The sequence below is a fragment of the Nothoprocta perdicaria genome, unplaced genomic scaffold (assembly GCF_003342845.1).
Source record: "Nothoprocta perdicaria isolate Ctin4 unplaced genomic scaffold, notPer1 scaffold_13, whole genome shotgun sequence".
NCBI lineage: Eukaryota > Metazoa > Chordata > Aves > Tinamiformes > Tinamidae > Nothoprocta > Nothoprocta perdicaria.
This window is the reverse complement of record NW_020454427.1, coordinates 457,899-479,177: the sequence shown is the minus strand read 5'-3', so window position 1 is coordinate 479,177 and position 21,279 is coordinate 457,899. Positions and strand designations below refer to the sequence as shown.

Below are 21,279 nucleotides of genomic sequence, written 5' to 3'. Positions count from 1 at the left end.
AAAAAAAAAAAAAAACTTGAAGGCAAAAACTTGAAGCTAAGGCATTACCTTGGAAAGGAGAGAAAAAAAAAAAGCCACTGTTCAGTAGGATAAAATGTATCACTTATTGGAAAGCAAATAATACCTGCATTTTTAAGGGTAATTTTACCTTACATTTTTAACTATTTTGTAAATAGATTGGGAACAGATACTGCCTGGTATGGTCACTTAAATAACATCAGATTATATAGTTAAATATTGAAATTTATTGTTGCTACAGTGACGGTAAATTTGCCACATGATGCMCTGATGCATTCCTGGCTACCCAATAATCTCTGGGAGGTGCTCTACTACCAAACTTGAGTTTCAGGGTTTCTAAAAAAATCTCTGTTCTTCCTTTAATATCACATAATATTTACATTGTGTAACTGTAGAAATCATTTTTTAGTTTTGTGTTTTGCTTAACTCTTAATTTGCAGAATACTGAACGTGGATTAATTACTGCTGTTAGTCATTAAGGTGGCATGAGGTGGCTAAATGGCTAAAAAAACAAATGTAGGTAACACTTTTACTAGATCAACTTCAGCATAAAAAGAGCACTGCACCTTCTTGATCTCTTTTACGTTACGGTGACTTATAAATGAGCAAAACAGTAAATCTGCTAAGATAYGAAGTTCTGAATCTGCCTTAAAATAACTAAAAATATCTAGACTATTGTCTAGGAACAGAAATAYAGCAATTACAAAGATAGTAACACCATAATGCTAGAATGTTAGAACTGTTATCTATTAATAATCTGATTTTTATTACAAATTATGCAGCAATGGAATTTTTACTTTGCTACTTTTCAGTTTTTGCCTTAATATAAAGGAAAAGTGAATTTCTGTCATGCATTCTGTCATGCATTCTCTTAATTTATTTGGAAATACTCGAGGTCTGTTCTTTGCCTAGTTTGCTGTGGGATAGGCTGTTCTGGGATGCATTTTGCATCCCTCATCAGTTTCTCCTGAAGCAGTCAACATTTGGGTGATGTAGGAATAACGCTAACTTTAAGAACAAAGTAATTAAGTTCTTTGAAGAGTCAGTCCACCTTTTTAGTGAACTGTTTGAGATGTGTACTTGAAGTAAACTCCACAAATAAAAATGTGGATAGAAAAACTTGTTGAAAGTGTGTTATGACTAATGTAAAGCTGGCATTGTTGCTTTCCCCCTAAGGTTTAATGCATGTGCACAATAAACTTGTGGACCCACTGTACAGTATGAAAGGAAACTGAAGGAAGAATTGAGGAGGAACTCCATGTGGGTGAACAGCAACATTTTTAGGTAGCAGATGAATTTACTGCTATGCAATATGCTGAAAACTGGCTAAAATGGGGAATCCTAGGTACTGTATTTTTTTAAAGGTCCAATCTCTGTATATGCACATTCCATATCTAGTTGTTGTACACTGTTTTAACACTTGGAACTCTGTCTTTGGCYGTTACAGTAACTAAATGGAACAGAATAAACTTACTGAAGACTGCATGGGGGGGGGGGGGAAGCAGCTGAGCACTCATTTAGCAGAAGCAGATGTAGATGTGATCTCTGTATTAGAGAATGATACTTTATTTTCAGTTTTTTTTTAAAGGCTCTGTTAGTGCAACTACACTTGACATTTGTGTACTAGGCAGAATGGTTTTGGTCTTTGGCCATAGCTGCACAAATCTTTTACTATGAAATGTTCTGTTTACATGTATCAAATGCACACTGAGCTTTTGCACGTGGTTGCCTTAAATTATCTTGTGCAAATAGTTTTGGGTAGATCAAGTCCTACTATGTATTTTAGGCAAGTAAGATTTTGAAACAGTGCCTAAAAATGCACCTGATCCTTCAAAGTATTATAACAATCTATACCAGTTACAAATGCTAAACTTTTGCCACTTTTTCTTCTGATCTATTTCAAGTTACTTTAGGATTTTTATATTTTTTGGTATTTGAGCTTTATACATAAGAAATCTAAGTGTTCCTTTTTGAAGGTAGACAGGTTTAATTGTATTGTTCATATTATCTGCCTGCAAATAAGTTAATTTACAGAAGGTTAATGTCTGTAAGTTTAAATGATGATGCATTAAAGACAACTTCTCTGAAGCACTTTATCTCACTGTGTCATTATAAACACTGAGTAGTTAAGGAATGTTATTTATTTCTTTTGCTCTCTCAAAGAAAACAAAGCTGCAGTCTTTCATAATTATTTTAATTTCCATATGCAAAAGGCAGATGCTACCCTTGCAATTCTGCTGCATTAACATACCCCGTTTTGAAGGGGTCTAGAACTGTATCTGCCTCTGTGAGTATCTCAATTGTTCTCTAACTAGCTTCTGTCATCAAGCTTATTGTGCCTATAATGTGTCTTCAGTTAGAGATTCTAGGGTAAAAACCCCAACTGCTAGTTCAGCCTCTTACCTCTGCATGTTACATAAAAAAATGCTATTTTAATTCAGTCAGCCTTTAAAACATGTTTGAAAGGGAAAAAAAAACATAGCTGTGACTTGGGAGATTTTTTTATGACAGTAAGAATTACTTCTTCATTTAGTGTTTTCCTGAGAATACAGAACTTCTGTGGAGCTGCAATAAATAGTTTCAGAATCAGTAATGTTAAATAAGATCTTTAATTTCATGATTTACAAAGAGCTGTACATTTTAGCCATTTTGTTTAATTTGCACCCCTTTAAAGTCACACTTGTTCCCTCTCCCAGAGATAAAAGATATTAACTCACTGTGGTACTGCCAAGCAAACTGAGAAAACAGTCAACTGCATGTTGCTGATCTATTTGTCAGGCTGCCTTTTTAAAACACGTATAAAGGCATCTTTTGGTACTTCCACATTGCCAAGTTTTCTCATCAGCTTCTTTCCCTCTGCCTGCCTCTTTAAAAGCTTCATTTTTCTTGTAATGTCTCCACCATACTGCAAAAAGGAAGAAGAAAATACTAAGTTTAAATGCAAATGCACTACCTCCCACTAACGTAAGTTCAAGGACATTAGAAAAGAATTGCTCCAAAAGAGTAGTTATATTCACAATATAAGAAAATCTAGCTTCCCCCAAACACTACTACTTAAGAACAATGACAGCAGTTTTATTTGGACAATTAAAGGTAGACCCAGTTACCTACATATAAATTACCATAAGCCTGTCTGATATTTCAATCAACCTACAGGAGATCCAAATTCTTTTAGAACAGCATCCTGAGGCCACATCAGATACACTGGGGCAGTGTAGAATGACGATACTGCTTCTAATTTAGATATACTTCTTAGTCATTTTGTCTATTTTTCATACAGTTCTGTCCAGTATTCAAGTATTGCATTTTTTAAGACACTGTCATGATTAAGCGGTATCTAGAGAAACATYTTCATAAAGCCTGAAAAATAATTTAGAGATGATGTGGAGTTACATACACTGTTATATATATATAATATATGTGTGTGTGTGTGTGTACATACACACACTTTATGTACACAACTATTAGAAGTTGGGGAGGAGACAGGAGTGAACACATGCTCCCTCTTCAGCACGCTGTAAGAGTGCAGCTTTGAAAAAGCCATTACTTCTTCAGATCCACATTTGTAACCTACAGCTGCTGCATGCTGTAAGAATTGTTTTAAAATAAAAGCTTAAAGAGTATCTGATAATATTACTGATGTTTAGAAGTACAGGCAACTTTGATTTGTATATAAAGACACACCTATCACATTAGCAAGACTATCAGGTTTGCATASGCTAGAAACCTCAAAAGATACCTACGCATTTTGCCACAACATTTTTTCTGTAAGCTTTCAGCCTGTAAAATAGAACACAGTGCATGTCATCAGTGGTGCATCTCTTRTATAATAATGCTAAATACCGAGTTGTCAAAATGCTAAACTTTGTTTTTCTACTGTTTTAAGATACATTGTCATGACACATTTTAATTTTGGATATAAAAACCAAATGCCTAAAAAAAATTTCTCAGTTGTAGAAAGAAGTTTAAATTCTGTTTCAACTGTAACTGTCTTCAAAACCCGCCTGGATGCCRCCCTGTGCCACATGCTCTAGGTGTGCCTGCTTGAGCAGGAAGGTTGGACTAGATGATCTCTAGAGGTCCCTTCCAACCTTGAATATTCTGTGATTCTATAACAGCCCAAATACAGCACAAAAACAGWTAAGGAAATTGCTTGTTCTAAAGGAAGTGCTACTGCTAAGAAATAATYGTGCATGTGTGTGCTGAGCTTGCAACACATTTTCCTTGAAACTGCACTGTTCAGGGTTTTTGGGATTTTTTTTTTTCTGGCTGACTGTTTCAGAGACTCAACTGTTCTTCAAATAGTTTTTTTATTTCCGTTGGTGAGAAACTTTTTCTACAGCCAAAAMAGGGAAGTGGACATACGGCTACTGSAAGTTATACTCCATCCATACTGCAAGTTATACTCCATCCATTAAGTGCAGTGCTGACTGCAAACAATTTAATTTATTTTCGGTTAATCTTACAGAAGGGTAAAGGTAAGGGTAAAGTGGTTCCACTTACGTTTCTCTTGCAATGATTTTCTTGCCAATAGCAGCCTGGATGGCTATTTCAAACAACTGTCTAGGTATAGCATCTTTTAAACGTTCACAAATGAACTTCCCAGTGGCATATGCCTTCTCCCTGAAAGAGAAAGTCAAGAGCGCGTTTAGAAGGAGCAACACAACCTCATATATAGCTGCAGACCACAGGGAGAAAATGATTTTATCATCTTTTCAACTCAAATGTTAAGGTTGTTAGATCATAATTTTGTATCTCYGACATGATTACTTCATGCTACCCACTTTATAAAACAGAGAGTAAGGTTACATTAACATCTCCAGGAAAATTTTAAATATTCATACTACGTAATAGAAATTGTCTCTCATACTGAAGACATACTGATTACAGTCAATTTCAACTGCTATTTTAAACTAGAATGTCAAGGTCATAATAGGTCAGAAAATGTACAAATTATAAAAAGATTACAAAAACATTTTTCTTTAAACAATTTTCTAAAGTGTAATCTGCTAATCAAAGTAAGACATTCAACAACTGAACATACTTTAGAATCTGAAAAGAGAAAAAAACTGTCTCATCTCTCTCTCTCAAAAGATTGCATTCATGTAGCAATACATGACTGCTACTACTTCCATTCTCTTGRTAGTCTGTGTGGCAACAACACAACAGCAAACATATTTTAGTTTTTCAATAGTAAATAAAAGCCTATAAATGATAAATCTGGCATCTGCAAGACTGGTCTGTCTTCAACCTGCCAGCAATTCAGAAGATTGGCATTTTGTATTTTCTTCCCCCACTCATTGTTATAGATACACTTTATCTAGTATTTAAATTAAGAATGGCAAGCAGAAGATTTTTGAGATTTAACTGAAACATAGTCTCTAACTCCACCCTAATTATAAAATGCCTCTCTTTTTCAGATCRTGTCCAAAAGTGGTCATGTCGTAAAATCTTCAAAGCTGTTTTCAAATACATTCATCGTAAGATATATGTTTTCACTGTATTGCATGGATATTCTCTTGTATTAACAAGTCTRTAATTATTTGAACTAAAGAAAACAGTCCACCTACTTGTGTATAATAGTAGCCAGTTCTTCAACTGSATTTCCATTTATGAGAATGTCCATTTTGATAAGGTCTGTTGCCTGGTATCCTGCATCCTCATAATCAAAACTAAAAGAAAAACAATTTAAAAGTTAATGGAGAGTCTGTGAAAATTATATTCTGCATTTTTTGTTCTGGATATTTTAAGTTTTGTACACACTTTTTAATAAAACACTTTAATTTTTATTAAAGTAGGAGCACAGTTTTAAAAAAGTTTCTTAACTGTTGCTCCTCCAGTTTGGCACCCTTCTTCAACACTGGAGGAGCAATTTACTGCACAAATAATCYTCGCTCCAAGCAGCAGAAGACATCCTCCATGCCATATTCCAGCTACTTGGCAGGATAAGTCTATTAAGAATCTACATTCATGCTGCACTCCCTAAGAGTTTATCAAAATACAAAGAAGCTTCTCCCTTCAGTTCATTTCAGTTCATTAAAACTCAACAGAGCTTTGTGGGAATCAAGCGCCTACACTAGACTTTTCTTTTCATCCTCCCATTTGCCAGACTGTTTATATAACCCACATTACCCCAACAACCACGTTTCTCTCTGCATTTCCAACCCCCTTCTTCCAAGCCAYGTTATCTGTGCGTCAGCTGCCACAGTATTCTTAAAATAGAAATGCAGAGTTGTATTTTAGATTATGTGTATCTTATATGTAAGTATAAAGGTGAGGAATGCCAATGCTATCACGTATAGTCAGATCTGAAAAAAAGCTAACACCTAAATAAAATGAAATCCAGCATAATTCTTGGACAGTTGTTTGAAGGAGATCTCTACCAAACGGTAGATTTCCCTGACCTCATAAGGTGTCTTTAAGCAATCAGAGAATAAAATGAAGTTCTGTCATTTAAAAACATTTGTTACTTATAAAATAGAAAATATAAAATTATAAAATAGAAATATAAAATATTTATATAATAAAAAATAAAATTTAATTTTATAAAATAGAAAATGCAGTTACTCCTGTCAAAACATAATGTATCTTACTAACAAGATCTCTGCACCTAAGATTTGTAAGAGCCCTTGAGACTCATGTGATGCAAGCCTATTTGCCTTGCAACATTTTCTCTTCAGTTAAATTGAAAGGCTCTTGGCAAACAGCTGAGTATTATTCTAGTATCAGAATTTGCAGAAATCGTGCACGAGACATAATTAACACAGAAGTATTGTTTTTCAGGATTTTTTTTTTTTTAAATTAACCAACGTCCCTTCTCACATCAGAAAAATGTGACTCATCTAGGTTAGCAAGTGCAAGCTTACATGGCACACCTGAAAAACACAAGCCTGACAAGAGAAAGATGATTAAATGTGATGCATGTGACTCATATTCAATGGTTCTCAGTGATTCTAATTTACTAACGGTGAAAGAGGACCGGGTTTGCAGCACCAGTATTCTTTCCTTGTGCCTTTCTAGGTCTTCTACTCAAAGACTTTTTATTTTTTTTAAATTACCCTGCCTTGGGGGAGKAGAGAAAAAGAAGTTGTAGTTACCTTGCATAACCAGAAGACAGAGATTTAAGAGCATCATAAAAATCCAACACTATTTCATTCAATGGAAAGAGGTATTTCAGCATAACCCTGTTTTCATCAATGTACACTATATCCTTCTGGACTGCCCTGCGACCCTAGACAAATAAAAATGTTTCAACTCCCCTGGACAGAAATATAACAAAATAAACAGCTATCCAGTTACACTAGAAAACTGCAGTCCCTAAAGCCTCAGGGTGACATGTTAGTTTGATTAGGTCCCAGAGCAAATAAGGAGTGACAAAATAATAATTAAAGAAATTGTTGCAATTTAACTAGATAAGTAGTTCAAATATATCTCTTCTCAAAAGCTGAATTTCTGAAATCCTTACCAGCTTCTGCTCAGTGCTGCCTTTTATGTGTACAGGTGTTACGRTCAAAAACTCACTTCCTGAAATGAGGCTTTCTGCAGGGTATTATGCACTAGCCCCGGCAGGCTCATCTCCCCTCCTGCCAGCAGCATGTTCTTAATTTTTTTTTTTTTTAATTCTTTTTAATACATGTTACGCATCTATTAGCTGACTTATAAGTACAGCATTGTTTTGTATTACATACCTTGAAATACTACAGCTAACAGTTACAAAAAGATATTGCAAAGGAAGTTTAAGAACCTACTTATGGCATTTGAAAAACTTTTTCACTTCAAATTAATTCAGATGCACTTAGGGTACATTTTTGCCCACCACCATTCTAAATGTACTTCAGTGAAGTACTGAAAATGTGTATAAAACCTCAGCAAAATACGCACAGAAGTCACATTCAGGTGAATTTACTTGTACAAACTAAGGTGAATTTACTTATACAGACTAATAGATCTTATTCTTCTGCTGCAGATTCTGCATTTTTGATTCCTCAGGAAATCAAAGCCAGCTATACACTTTTCTACTGCAGGATGTTGGAGCAAGTCTTCTATTGTCACCGAGTTTGACCGGCAACTTTTAGCATAAGCATTTTGTAGTTGAAAAGGAATTTTACATGCAAGCTTAAAGTACTTATTCTCCTTCAAGAAGTGTATTTAATAATTACTATCCAAAGATACACTTCACTGATATTTAATGTCTCACTACCTAATATCTTTACTATTATTTATTATAAAGAACTTAAAAATACAGTTGACAAAACTGAAACTCTATACCAACCTGACACAGAGCAATTATTTTCCCAATATATATTTGAGGTGTTACRATAGTGCCGAGAACTGTTGGCTCCAAATATTCAGATACTGACAGCTTATCAGGAAACTGAGCAGGGCTGACAATAGTAATCTCCTCTCTACCATACTCCTGAGAAGTTAAAAAAACAAAAACAAACAAACAAACACACTGATTTTTAAAAAGAATCATACAGAATCACAAAKTCAGGGGGAAAAAAACGCAGGGAGATGGAGCCAGAGAGACACACTGAGGCAGATAAACACAACATTTTAAAATGCTCTATTTTTTTCAGTTGTTTAAGAACACCTGTGAGTTATACAACCCAAATTTATTCCAAGACTGATCTTCAAAACAGGCTCCCACRTAAGAAAGAAAAAAAAAAATCTCTAATCAATATATGTTGATGTTGTCAATATGTCATCTAAATCCATCATCATTACTTGCAAAAAAGAACTGGAAAAAATGGTTTCTCTGCAGTATGGTGAAAATACAGGCTGTTTGACCATGATTTGCCTGACTTTCCTCCACCTACCCCTGCCACCATCTACAGCACCACTTTAAATCACGCCTGAAAACATCCATGGATTCTGACATGGCAAAGTCAGTCTGGAAGTATTATTTCACTTGCGGGGAATTCAGCTCAATGTGCATTATTCTCTTTTTCACTTCTTTTCAAGGACAGGTGAAATTCATTAAAACAATGCTAGAAGGTAAAAGTGGGAAGTAAAATTAAGATAGAATATTTAAAGAATGTTAAATAACAGTGATTCCAATGTTCACGTTAAAATAAAGAACTACTATATTTTTTAAAAGTGTAGGTCTCTTATAGAAGGATTTTAAACTTTTTTAGCCACTGACATGAAGCTGTAATAAATTTAGCTTACCTTTATCAACTTTGCGGATGAAAGAATAGCTTTATATGGAACAGTAGGTGCAGTCAAGATAACGGACATATTATATTCTTGCTCCAAACGTTGATTAAAAACTTCCATGTGTAAAAGACCAAGAAAACCCAACCTAGGAAAAAAAAAAAAAATCTGTTCTTCAAAGTGCTTGCAAAGCCCCTGGAAATTCAGGGTGTTGTTTCTCCCTAATATGTTTACACTGTTGGTCTGGCAATAATAAACATAGCAAAGAATCTCCCAAAGACCAAGTCAAAGTCCTACAGTTGAATAGCAGGAGTCTTCAGAAACTATCATAATACTTTTTATACTCCCTGCAAATATAGGCTCACATGCTGTCCATCTTTACCTATCATTAACTTGAATCAAAGTTTCTAAACTCGAATTAAAATAAATTCAACTTTAATTTGCCTTAAACCTGCATTAACAGTTTATAAATATTTTAAAAAACTAAAGTAGCATAAAAGCCTCACCTCCACCCAGCTCCTAAAGCAAGGCTGCTCTCACGATGAACACTTACACTGGAATCATTCAGTGTCAGTCTTTCCAAAGCACTTTTGAGATTATTATATTCTGATTGGTCTACAGGATACATTCCTGTCAAACAAATTAGATAAAAATTATGTGATAAAGAGATTTATCTGATTTAGTGTGCACTTAATTTTCAAATATACCTCTTAGCATGAAGATTTTTTTATTTTATTTGTTTAGAACCTAAAGATAAAGTTATGTTTAAGATGTAATCAAGAGCTGCTATGTAAGCCTGTTGCTAAAGAGTAAGTAGACTATTTCCCCCAAATGCTCCTTCAAAAATGCTAGCAGTAAGAATGTGTCATACAAAACTATAAAAGCAGCTAATGTTTAGGTTTTTTTTTTTAAATAACCAGACCTGTCTGTATAATTAGCACTCAAAATAGATCCTACTGTATCATTTCCACTTTGTTACTTGTTCAGAAAAAAAAAATAGACTGTTCTACAGACATGAGGAACACACAGACATGAGATACCTATCTACAGGATGATACTATCCCTCTACATTCACTGACAGTAAGCATACCCTTCATGAGCGTGTTTACGAGTTTTATCCATCCCCTCAGGAAAAGTTTAAGAAATGATACAAAGATTTTTTTTATGGAGTCATCTTTCAAAGTATTTGTTGCRATTACTGAAGCAAAAGATAGCGACAATAGCTCAACTGAACCACTCAACCTTTTAATTATTTCACAAAATTATTTTGAAAATTGCCTTTAGCAGGTTACCACGTTTGGCAAAGTAAATGAAACAGCTGCTAGCTTTTAAAAGAAAAGAATGATAGAAACCTGGTGATCAAGATGAAGAGTTGCAAAAATGGACTTCATTTTTCAAAGTCTCAACCTTTCTTCTCCAGCTATCAAGATTGTAGTGCCCATAGAAGCAATAATCATAGCTAAAAGTAAATGTCAGTCTTTTATTTACTTTATTTTATTTACTAAGAATCATTGCAGATCAGTTTTATGTGTTAAGTCACCAGAAAAAAAACTTACAAAGCTAAAGTTTTACAAACATGTGCCCCACTAGCTTAACTTAGGTAAAATTCTAATCCTCACCACTCTTAATATACTCTTTATTCTTTTAGGAGGTTTAGTACTTACTCTTGATTATAAATTTGTATAAAGGTGATTCCATTTTTAATCATTTTACTCCTCACCTGCAAAGACCATTGGTTTCGCTGACTTAAAGCCAGGCAAAGGCTCCACTGGCTGTTTATGCATAAACAGTGTGTCTCCTATTTGGGCTTCCGTTACCTCTTTCATTCCAGCAATCAGGTAGCCCACCTGTCCAGCATATCTAAATAAAATTTGCATTATGCGGAGATGCTTCCTGTAATTAGCAGTTTTACCAAAATTCTTCCCCACCTGAATTCACTCAATCAGAAATTCAAATAACACCCCCCAAGCCCATCCACAAACCAAATGGCAAACTTGAGTTGTTTCTCCTCTAACTTAAAAACTTTGTCTGAAATGATGAATCATCTGTTGACTGAAGTAGTTATACATCTGTTACAATTAAATGATACATTCAGCTTTGGACTTCCAGTCTGTACTATTCCCAGTTTGAAAGCAGGTGCTAAGGGGARCTTCAAGGACCTAAGACACACAAGCCAGAAGAGTTCCCAGCTGCCACACTAGAAAGAGCTGCTTATAGCATGTGCACTGAGACTAGGTTGGTGTGTTACTCATGATTATTATGTATCGTAGGTTCTTGCCCATACTTCTACCTTTTATCACTCAAAGTAAAATTTGAACAGGTGAGCTAACTTTTGTGTTATACAGTGTCAAATTTTACATCTCACACCAATCTATTATTTGCTCTACTCAAAGAAAATTTTACTTACAGTTTATGTGTGGGCTGTTCATCTGGAGTCAGTATTCCTACTTCATTAACTTCATACCTTTTCTTTGTGTGAGCAGACACAATACTGTGCCCTTTCTGAATCTCCCCACCAAAAAGTGCTATATTAGCTATGACACCTCGGTAGTGATCAAAGGTAGAGTCAAACACTAACGCCTTCAACGGATCAGTAGTATTACATTGGGGTCTGTCACAGAAGATGCAAAACAGTAGATTAAGATGCATGTATGGAATTCAATAGTCCCATTCTCCCTCTCTGCCCAAAAAGAAAAAACATTTATGTGTTATTACAGACAACAATATGGAGTAATTATCAGCATAACAAGCCCAGAGTATACCTCACYACCTCACTTCAGTGTTTTACTACTACTACTTTATATTTTCTATGTGCAATATCTGCACAAATAAACCACAGTCAGTGACACTCCAACAAAAGGTTTTTTAAAAAAAAAACACTGATATTTTGCGTTTGCAATTCTTCTTGTAAAACCAGTTTGGGATTTTCCTTATGGTTCTTTTAACTACAATCACTATCTAGCAGGAGGAAAAGATACAAAAAAGCTATGTGCTGACTGAAACTGAGCTGAAATTTAGCACTTTTGGCATGAAGTTCCTAGATAAATGTCTGTTCTAACGTTCAGGATATGATATTTTATGTCAAACAGGAAATTTCAATAATCTATATCACTGTAACAATGTAATTACAAAACCAGTACAACAGATTTTGAAAGACTGACTTTTATAGTGAAAAACAAGTTGTTTCTAAATTGAAGCTATATAAACATTTTTAAAAGTATCATGCTTAGTGACTCACTTCTCAGCTTTCATGTCAGACTGCCTTCATTACAGTGCTCTACAAATGCAACTCTGGTTCCTCATTAACCTTGTAAGTTTTCGTAACCAAAATACACAACTTACGGTGGGATCTTTTCAATGACTTTTTGTAGAACTCTTTCAACRTTTGTTCCTTGTTTTGCAGAAATCTAAAACAAGATCAACAACTATTTTATACAACAACCACCTTACACTCATTTAGTGGTTATTAGTATCGTATCGTATTGCAACACTAGACTAATGAGAAAATTTCATCTGATGCATCATCAAGCCATATTAGAATGTCTTCGCTGACAATTTTTTTCTCCATTCTCATCTTCCAGAAGAAAATAACCTTTAAAGAATTTCGTACCATATATCAAAGACAGACAGCACCCTGTTTATTTACTATGCGTACAATTTTTCATTAGCTACGAACAGTCATGTTAAACTTTAAAACATCTTACCCTTATGCATTCATCTACAGGGATATCAAACAGCTTCTCAATTTGTTTTTCAACTCTTTCAGGATCTGCATTCTTCAAGTCAATCTATAATACAACATACTACTAAACATACAGCAACTTCATCTTATGATTCATTCAGCATGATAGTATCCAAAAATACAAGTTACAGAATATATATCCATTTACTTACAAATGCTGGCTATTTTCAGCAGAAGATCTTTATAAAACTTTCAATATGATGGCTTAAAATTAAGCAAAGAATTTCTAGAGATTTGGACATGAAAGTTTTTTTTTTTTTTTTAACAAGTTTATAATGAATGAAAGTATTCACTATGAACAAATGATAATTTCATAAATTAAGCTACAGACTAACATTAAAAATTCCGGTAGCTTAYTTGTTTTAGGAGAAGATTCTTTTTGAAGTCAAGCAAAGAAGACTAAGTACACCCTTTTTTGTTTGTTTCATTAGACAATGTAAAAAGAAGGTATTGAATAAAGGTACTAAGTAATTTTAAAACATAAATACTATCTAGATTTGTTTATAGGATCAAACATCAAGTACAACTTGCATGGACCYCTTCCTCCCCTACAAAAAACACCTTTAAGCTAAACAATGACCAATCCAATCTGAACTTCTTAATAGCAGCAATAGTAATCTATTTCCTCCAATTAAAGCCTGTCCAAGTTGGATGTTATGGGTTCCAAACTCTATCACCTGAATCTCACTCATATTTTACATCTACTCCATCTTAGGCCCTGGAAAGCCATGACTTCAGCTTATTCTTAGCAACATAAAATACACACTATTGAACTACTGTTCAGCTCAATAGTCAGTTGCTTTTCATAACATACCCCTTAATCACTTCAAGCTTACTTTTATTTTTGCAAACAAAAACAGGTTCATCCTTCCTTATCAAGATGTTGTTTACACAGTGCTTCTGAACTTAGTTAACTACGTGGACTCCACAAATACTTTATTTCCCACTGCTGCTTTTAGAAAAATGCTTCTACGTGTATTCATCAAATCATTTACTCTAAAATATGGAGCAGGCAGAAAATACATAAAGTTTTTATTAAATATTAGTTACGTTCTTTTTTCATTATACCCTTCTACTKGAGGATACATTTATTGTCAATTAACTATACATTTACTATTTGCTATTTAATATAAAATTCTAAAACTTCATTACCTTGTTTATGACAGGAATTATTGCAAGCTGTGCTTCAAAAGCAAGATAGAAGTTTGCCACTGTTTGAGCCTGAATACCCTAGAAAACAATAAAAATGTTAAACATGCCAAAATACAATGAGTAAGATTATATATCATACAAAATAAGACTACTTAACTAAATGAAAAATAATTAATGGTATTTGATTGCGCATACTCTTAAGAAAGAAAAGAAAAATCACAGCATTTTTCGAAATGTGAATATAAACAGAACAACTAGTAATTATCATTAAATACCAAAAGCTTTACTTTTCTCCCAAGTTGAGAAGAAGCAAGCATTCATAAACAAAGGAAGTTAGATATCTTCCCACTAAGAAAAACAAATGGAAAAAGAGTAACCTTAATATGACTGTTGTACAACCTAATCATAAATATACCATTAAAAAAAATCCTCCATATGCTCTGTGTAAATATGTCCATATTTAAAACCATGATCCCCTAATACTCCTATTCCAGTCCATTAGCTGAACTTTTTTAAAATGTTTTTACCACTATACTTAGAGAAGGATATCCAGAGTCTTCCATTTCAATTCTCTCCTAGCCCAGATTTCGTCCTAAGTTTCATAAACTTCCAGTGTCATCTTAAAAGCACTTTGCTCCTTAACTCTCCTGCTATTCCTGAAAGGCAGTCCAGAACCCATTAATCCAGTAGGCATAAAACTTTTCAGATTTCCATAATAAGTTTATTGACAGTCTCATGTTGCACTGTAGCTTAAACTTTCCAAGATGAATTTGCATTACAGAAGACAATTAGAGACACTAATAGCCAGTTACAGCCCACAGTGTGGTCAAATGCACAGTCCTGCCTTTCAGTTATGAACTAACTTATGGTACTTGCATGGGTATTACTGCCACAGCCACCTATTCTTCATGCTCTTTAGGAAGCAGGATTTAATGCTTGACTAATCTCTGGTTTTACTTCTATGTCATGGAACTGAAGCACCTATAAGTACAAAAGTATTTGTCTATAGCTCTTTTAAACTGTCATTACTGTTATTCTGCAACACAATGGTTTTACAGAGCTAGATCAGAAGCAAAAGCCTTGCTGGAAAAATTGAAGAACATAAAAGAATCAAAACAATAATATATAAAACAAACAAAAAAATTAAGAACTTCACCTCATTTGCATCCACTACGAGTATGACACCTTGACAGGCAGATAGCGACCGTGACACTTCATAGCTGAAATCTACATGGCCCTGTGGAGAAAATTAAGTATGTGAAATTACGAACATTTAAGTTGATTGCAAAGATTTCTTCATTCAAAAGACAGTTACTGAAGAAAAAAAAAAATAAAGCATTTAATGATCACAACGACAGGAAACAGTGATTTATCTATATTTTTAAATATGAAGTGAGTACGTGGAATTAAATAGTTTATACTTAACTTACTGGTGTGTCAATGAGATTTAAGAGGTAGTTTACTCCTTCATGACTATAAAAGAGAGATGCAGTTTGTGCTTTAACTGTAATCCCTCTTTCACGTTCCACTTGCAGCTTGTCCAGCACTTGTTTATTACGGTCAGTTTTAGCAATTGTTCCTAAGATCAAAAAACAGTTTGAATACCTCATTAGCATCTTAGCCAATATATGCATAGTATTATGACTAAACGTACCATACAAGTTTTAATTTAGTAATTATTATACAATTTGAGCACAGCTATAAAATTAAAACCCRAATATCAACCCTCCAAATAAGCAATCATTAAAAACATCACTAACCAGAACAAGGGGCTCTTGTYGCTGCAAATGGAGCTGTTCTATCTCATTAAGTTCAAGATAAACTTTCATTTTWAAAAATATTCTTTACATCTTAGTATTTGTTAAATATTTTTTTATATATGAAGTTAAATATAATGGTTATTCAGAGGRCTGTGCTGCCATTCATATGGCCCTCAAGAGCCTGGAAAAATGGACATGAAGCTCAACAAAGGCAAATGCAGAGACTTTCACGTACACAGAAACAACCCCAGGCACCAATACAGGCTGAGATGGGCCTGCTGGAAAGCAGGTCGCTGGAGAAGGTTCTCTGCTCCTGCTACACAACAAGAGGACCAAGAGCCAGCAATGCRTCCTTGTGGTCAGGAAGGCAAACAYAAYCTGGGGTGCATGAGAGTTGCCAGCAGGTCAAGAGAGAGAAGCCTCCCCCTCTACTCAGCCCTGCAAGAGCTGCAACTTAGGTGCTSCGCCCTGTGCTGGACTCCCCAGTACAAGACATGGAGCTACAGGAGCAGGTCGTGTAGCAGAGGGGTATGAAAATGATTAAAGGGCTGGAACATTACTCCAATGAGGAAAGGCTGAGAGGCCTGACACTGTTCAGCCTGGAGGAGAGAAGGCTTACATGGGATCTTGTCAATGTGTGCGAGCATCCAAAGGGAGGGGAGAACGGGGCCCCACTCTCTGCAGTGGTGCCCTGCAGTAGGACAAGGGGCAATAAGCACAAGCGCAGGAAATTCTGTCTGAACCTGATGAAAAAAAATCCCTTACAGTGAGGGTGATGCAGCACAGGAACAGGCTGCCCTGGGAAGTCACAGAGTCTGCTTCCTTGGAGATATTCAAACACTGCTAGACACAGTCCTGAGCACCACGTTCTAGGTGACTCTACTTCAACAGACTAGATGAGGTCCAGAGATCCCTTCCACCCTCAACCATTCTGTGATCCTATGATAATATTTTCCTATACAAACAGGCTACAAATTTTTTCTAAATCTAAGCCAAAGACTAAGTAGTAGGAAAAAATCAATTCCAGTGCAAAGTTATTTTGATGTTTAAAGGAAGAGAAATTCTCCACCTCAGATCACTGGAGAGCTCATGACCTCACAGMTCCAACCAACAGCAATCTGAAGCAGGAAAGGAAAACTATCCCACACCAGAATGGATGCAAAGACCCATTCCTCTTACAAGCATCAAGTAAGACTGCCCAAGGTCCCACACTGGTGATGACCTGAAAGGTTATCAAAAGCTTCTCTCACAACCCTGGTCTGGCCTTCCATATAAGCAAGAAAGAAAACAGAACACTTACCCGTAATTTCCAACAGTCTGTCTGCTAGGGTACTTTTGCCATGGTCTACATGAGCTATAATACTGAAGTTTCTAATACTTTCAGCAGAATATGTAGAAATATCTATTTTTTCCTGAAAAACAGAAATTCCTTTTCACAAACCATGAATACAGTCCCTGCATAAAATATAACTAAGTCCTTAAAAGCGCCTTGGTCCTTTTCCGAACAATCGGGATTGCATTACCATCGCCATTCTATAAAACCCGACGGCGCGCACCTATTCCTCACACCTCCCCGCTGAAGCCCCGCAGGCGGGCGGTGCGCGGGGCCGCTCGGGCGCTCACCCTGTGCCGCGCGCTGTAGGGCCGCGCGCAGGGCGCGGGCGGCCGGGCCGCCGGGCAGCGGCGGCGGAGCCGGGCCCAGCGCAGCGCCGCCCTGCTCGCCAGCGCCATGGCGCTCACGGCCCGGCAGCGCGGCGCCTCGCGGGCGGCATCGTGGGCCTCACCGGCCGCGAGACCAACGGTCCCAACGGCCCCGTAACGGCCTTGGAGTCGACCGAGCAACGCGGCGCTTCCCGCCCCGGGCCGCCCGGCGCGGAAGTGACGCTCTCCCCGGCGCGGCCGAAGTGACGCTCCCGCCGGGCTGGGTGACGCGGGGGCGGCTGTGGCTGCCAGGGCGCCATTAGTAGCTGCCGCAGTAACAAGCGGGCACGTTGCACTCTCTGCTGCCCATTGCGGCTTGTTTTCGCCTTTAGTAATCGGAAACGTTACGGACGCTGCAAATAACGGCGTCCGTTTGTCCTGGTCCGTGTCAGCCTTCCCGTGTGTGCGCAGACTGCTTTAGCTGTGTCCAGGCACCACAGCAGCGTGCCTGGCTGGTGCCCTCAGCGCTCACCTTCCCAACCCAGAGGGCTGCCAAGTTGATTTTAGAGTTGTTACTCACTTTGATATGTCTGATTYCTTGTGAAGCAACAGAGCAAAGCTYCAAGAGCTCTTTATTATAGTCTAATTATAGTCTAGAGAGCCCCAACTCTTGTCCCCTAGAGCTAAAAGGTTAAATATGAGTTTTTCTTTCAGTTTGACAGATACACATTGTTTCTGCTTSGTAGAAGTTTTATTGGCATGTCTGATAACTGCACAGTAGCTTTATCCTCTTGAGCTGCAGTTTGTGAGCATCAGTCCTTAGACCTTTCGCTGTTCATGAAGAGMATTGGGATTCATCAATTCTTTAAATTCTTTTTTAAAATAAAGCTGTAGGTTCCTTTTAGCTTGTGCCATGGCCTCTCCCCTGCCAGCTGAAACAAGTGCTTCTCCCACTGCTGTTTGACACGAGACAGCTGGTCTAAGACTGACAATTCTGGTAGATCTTTTGCTGGAGCCTTCAGTTTCACCACCTCTCTCCTTGACAGAGAAGTCCAAACTGGCCACAGTTTCAGGTGCAGGCCATCCAGTGCCAAGATGAGGGGGACTGAACTTTAACTGACTCACGTTCCCGCTGGTGTCGTCCATGGTGCCACCCATCAGTTCATGCTGAGCTCCACGAGGCCTCTCTGGGGCGGCATGAGCGGCGGGTGTTCCCGCCACCTTCCTGCCTCCCAAAGCCGCAGCTTTGTGGGCATCCCTTTGGATCGCCCCTCTAGTGCAGTGTGTGCATCAGCTTTAGTTTAATATTGTTCACACATTTCCTCTGGGTGCTCTCACCCAGGTGTTTGATGTAGTTTTACAGCATGAGTTTCAGCACTGGCTGTTGAGGTACTAAAGTTTTTTCTGTTGAATGTGGCAGTCCAGCTAATTTTCAATCTGCAGCCCAGAATTCCCCAGTTTACAAATGTGGATGCTTTGGGAGACACTGTTAACAGCTTCCTAAAGTCAAGCTGTACATTGCACATGCACTCCGTCCATCCACTGAGCCAAGCGTTTCGTCAYGTAACCCGGTCATCAAGCTGGTCAGATGTGACCACGGTGTTAAATGGGTCTTGACTCTTCTGTTTACCTTCTTGTCCTGTAGTATTTGAAAGCAGATTCCAAATGGGGCTGTGATTGTATTCAGTTTACACTCATAATACATACAATACACAATAAAATTTATCTGGCAGAATACTCACCAAGAAAGATCTTCTGATTACTTGGCATRCCTTTTGTGTAAATAGCTTTATAATAATTATGTACTGATCATAACTGTTTTGCTCTATCTGTGGCAGTTTCCCCCATCTGTGGCAGTCCCTGTCTTGTGTTTTCTATAGTCTGTGAAGTTCTTTAAACTTTCTTGTCCTTTTTTTTTTTTTTTTACCAAATTGCTCAGCAGGACTGTGTGATTCCTGACTGTAAAACCTCAGTTTTACTGAAAAATGTAAAATACCACTTCTTCGAAACATTTATTTGTTGGTATTACCAAAGGTCCTGCGTCTGGTATACTGCTCCAYTGCCAGCATACGTTCTAGCTTTTGCAGCTTTATACATTTTTAGAAGTTTTAAAACACATATTTTCATCTGTTAATCTTTATTAAAAGATTAGTGGATTAATACTGTTATTACCACCTGCGTGTTTTACTTTTTTTTTTTTTTTTTCTTGCTTGCATTGAAAATTCTGCATGAAAGATTCACAGACCTGGGAAAATATATGCAAGCCTAGGGTCACTAATTACTTGGTTTACATGTATTGGCTTTCTCATTTGCTCAATCTAATCAGAATTTCAGCTGTAACTGCAGAAAGTCAGAAAGTCATTAAAGAATGCCAGCAAGCCACTTAATGGAGAAAACTGCAAATATTTGTATCAAGTTCATCGTCTAGAGTTGTGCTAAATAAAGCAAGACAGAGTATTTTGAGGGGAAGCGTATTTACAGGAGGCTCAATAGCAGGTTACCGATATAAAATAAACACATTATTCATTTTTAAATACAATGATTTGGCTGCAAAAGGCTGCATGAAAGTATCTGTGAATGTAACAGTATGTGTGAAGTGAAAAGGATGCAGGAGTTGGGTGTCTCCCAGCATGGGAGCATGCAGTTTCTGGGTGAATTTGCTAGCACAGTTCAGTRCACTGAGCTGAGCGTATTGAACTTAGGTAGTAATGGGACACAGAGATCTCATCAGCAAATTCATTAAGTCGTACAGAGTAAGAGACTCGTATTCTTGAGTGGAGAATATATATGACAAAGGCCATGAATCTAAAGTGGTGATCCATAGCATACAAATGAGGAGTATAGCAGCCATTTTTGGAGGAAACTCTTGTTCCTGCTGTGTRTGGGTAAATTTGATGCAATATGGACATTGGCTTACCCAAGTGTGGCAATGCAAAGAAGAAATAAACACTGAGAGACATCCAGTACCTGCTAAATGGTTATTGACTTCGCTGTCCCGGGAGATAAGAATCACGTCAGTCTAAGAAAGCTCCCTATTAGCATGATTCTGTGTAATATGCTCAACATAGTGTCCTGAAGTATCACTATCACAGAGAAATGAACATGGGTAAAAAGTCTGAATAATTCAATAATAATAATAATAATAATAACAACAACAACAAGCTCGTGCAAAGGTAGCTGAAACACTTTTGAAGTAGTAATGTTCATGGTTCATTCTATATAATGATGTGCACAAAACTGTTTAGTTACTAAAAAAAAAAAAAAAAAAGGCTCCTTAGGGTGCAACTCCTTAGTTGCTCTGCTGCAATCCAAGCTGGGTGATTGCAGCTCGGATTGAAGGAACTGCCTGAGCTCGCATGCTGGATCTTCAGTCTGGAATGTGTCTTTCAGGTACAAAACATCTATGGAGGGAGTGCTGCTCTGTAAAGAGAGYGTACAGATAGGTCTGTCCTTGTTGAACTCTTAGCAAGTCCACGTATTTTAGAATTCTAAAATAAAAATCAGAAATGCAGCTACTTTAATGATATATTCCCTGTTAATGTGAACACAATATGTTGAACATAAACTCAAAGTGGTGTTTCCATAAGCCAAGATAGAACACTGTAAAAATGACAGGTYAAGTCATTTTTCTTTYGAGCTTGCATAAATATGTGAAGGAAATATTAAGATCAGCTCTATGTGCAATAGAGTACATTTACTAGAACAATTCTGGAAAGATGTCCAGTTCAACAGAATARTAAGTGTGGAAGTATCCCTGTGACACCATATTAGTATAAAAATTAGTATAAAAATATAATTTTTCAAGTAATC

At 36.9% G+C, this 21,279-nt stretch overlaps 2 protein-coding genes across 4 annotated transcripts in view; one reads left to right on the top strand and one right to left on the bottom strand.

The window, feature by feature from the left end:
• GNPDA2 (glucosamine-6-phosphate deaminase 2) overlaps positions 1-1,471 on the top strand; it is a 5,858-nt gene extending 4,387 nt beyond the window's left edge. Inside the window, exon 7 of the mRNA XM_026033542.1 lies at positions 1,195-1,471. Coding sequence (XP_025889327.1) covers positions 1,195-1,253 — 59 coding nt within the window. The 3' untranslated portion in view covers positions 1,254-1,471. The remainder of the gene's footprint in view (positions 1-1,194) is intronic.
• Positions 1,472-2,624: 1,153 nt separating this feature from the next.
• On the bottom strand, positions 2,625-17,491 carry GUF1 (GUF1 homolog, GTPase). Of its 3 annotated transcripts, XM_026033550.1 has the most exons (17): positions 17,452-17,491; positions 17,129-17,240; positions 15,499-15,647; positions 15,225-15,305; positions 14,069-14,137; positions 12,879-12,962; positions 12,517-12,581; positions 11,582-11,785; positions 10,895-11,034; positions 9,681-9,804; positions 9,190-9,322; positions 8,291-8,434; positions 7,116-7,249; positions 5,589-5,690; positions 4,522-4,641; positions 3,762-3,798; positions 2,625-2,923 (listed from the first exon to the last, which is right to left on the bottom strand). In XM_026033550.1, exons 9-17 carry the CDS (start codon positions 10,998-11,000, stop codon positions 2,786-2,788), a joined length of 1,038 nt encoding a protein of 345 aa, XP_025889335.1. In that variant the 5' UTR covers positions 11,001-11,034; positions 11,582-11,785; positions 12,517-12,581; positions 12,879-12,962; positions 14,069-14,137; positions 15,225-15,305; positions 15,499-15,647; positions 17,129-17,240; positions 17,452-17,491; the 3' UTR covers positions 2,625-2,785. The 3 variants fall into 3 exon arrangements, with proteins under 3 accessions (XP_025889335.1, XP_025889336.1, XP_025889337.1); XM_026033551.1 differs by lacking the exons at positions 10,895-11,034; positions 17,452-17,491 and having other exon boundaries at positions 14,069-14,146; positions 17,129-17,242; XM_026033552.1 differs by lacking the exons at positions 10,895-11,034; positions 11,582-11,785; positions 12,517-12,581; ... (4 more) ...; positions 17,129-17,240; positions 17,452-17,491 and adding an exon at positions 10,527-10,571.
• Between the last annotated feature and the right edge of the window lie 3,788 nt (positions 17,492-21,279).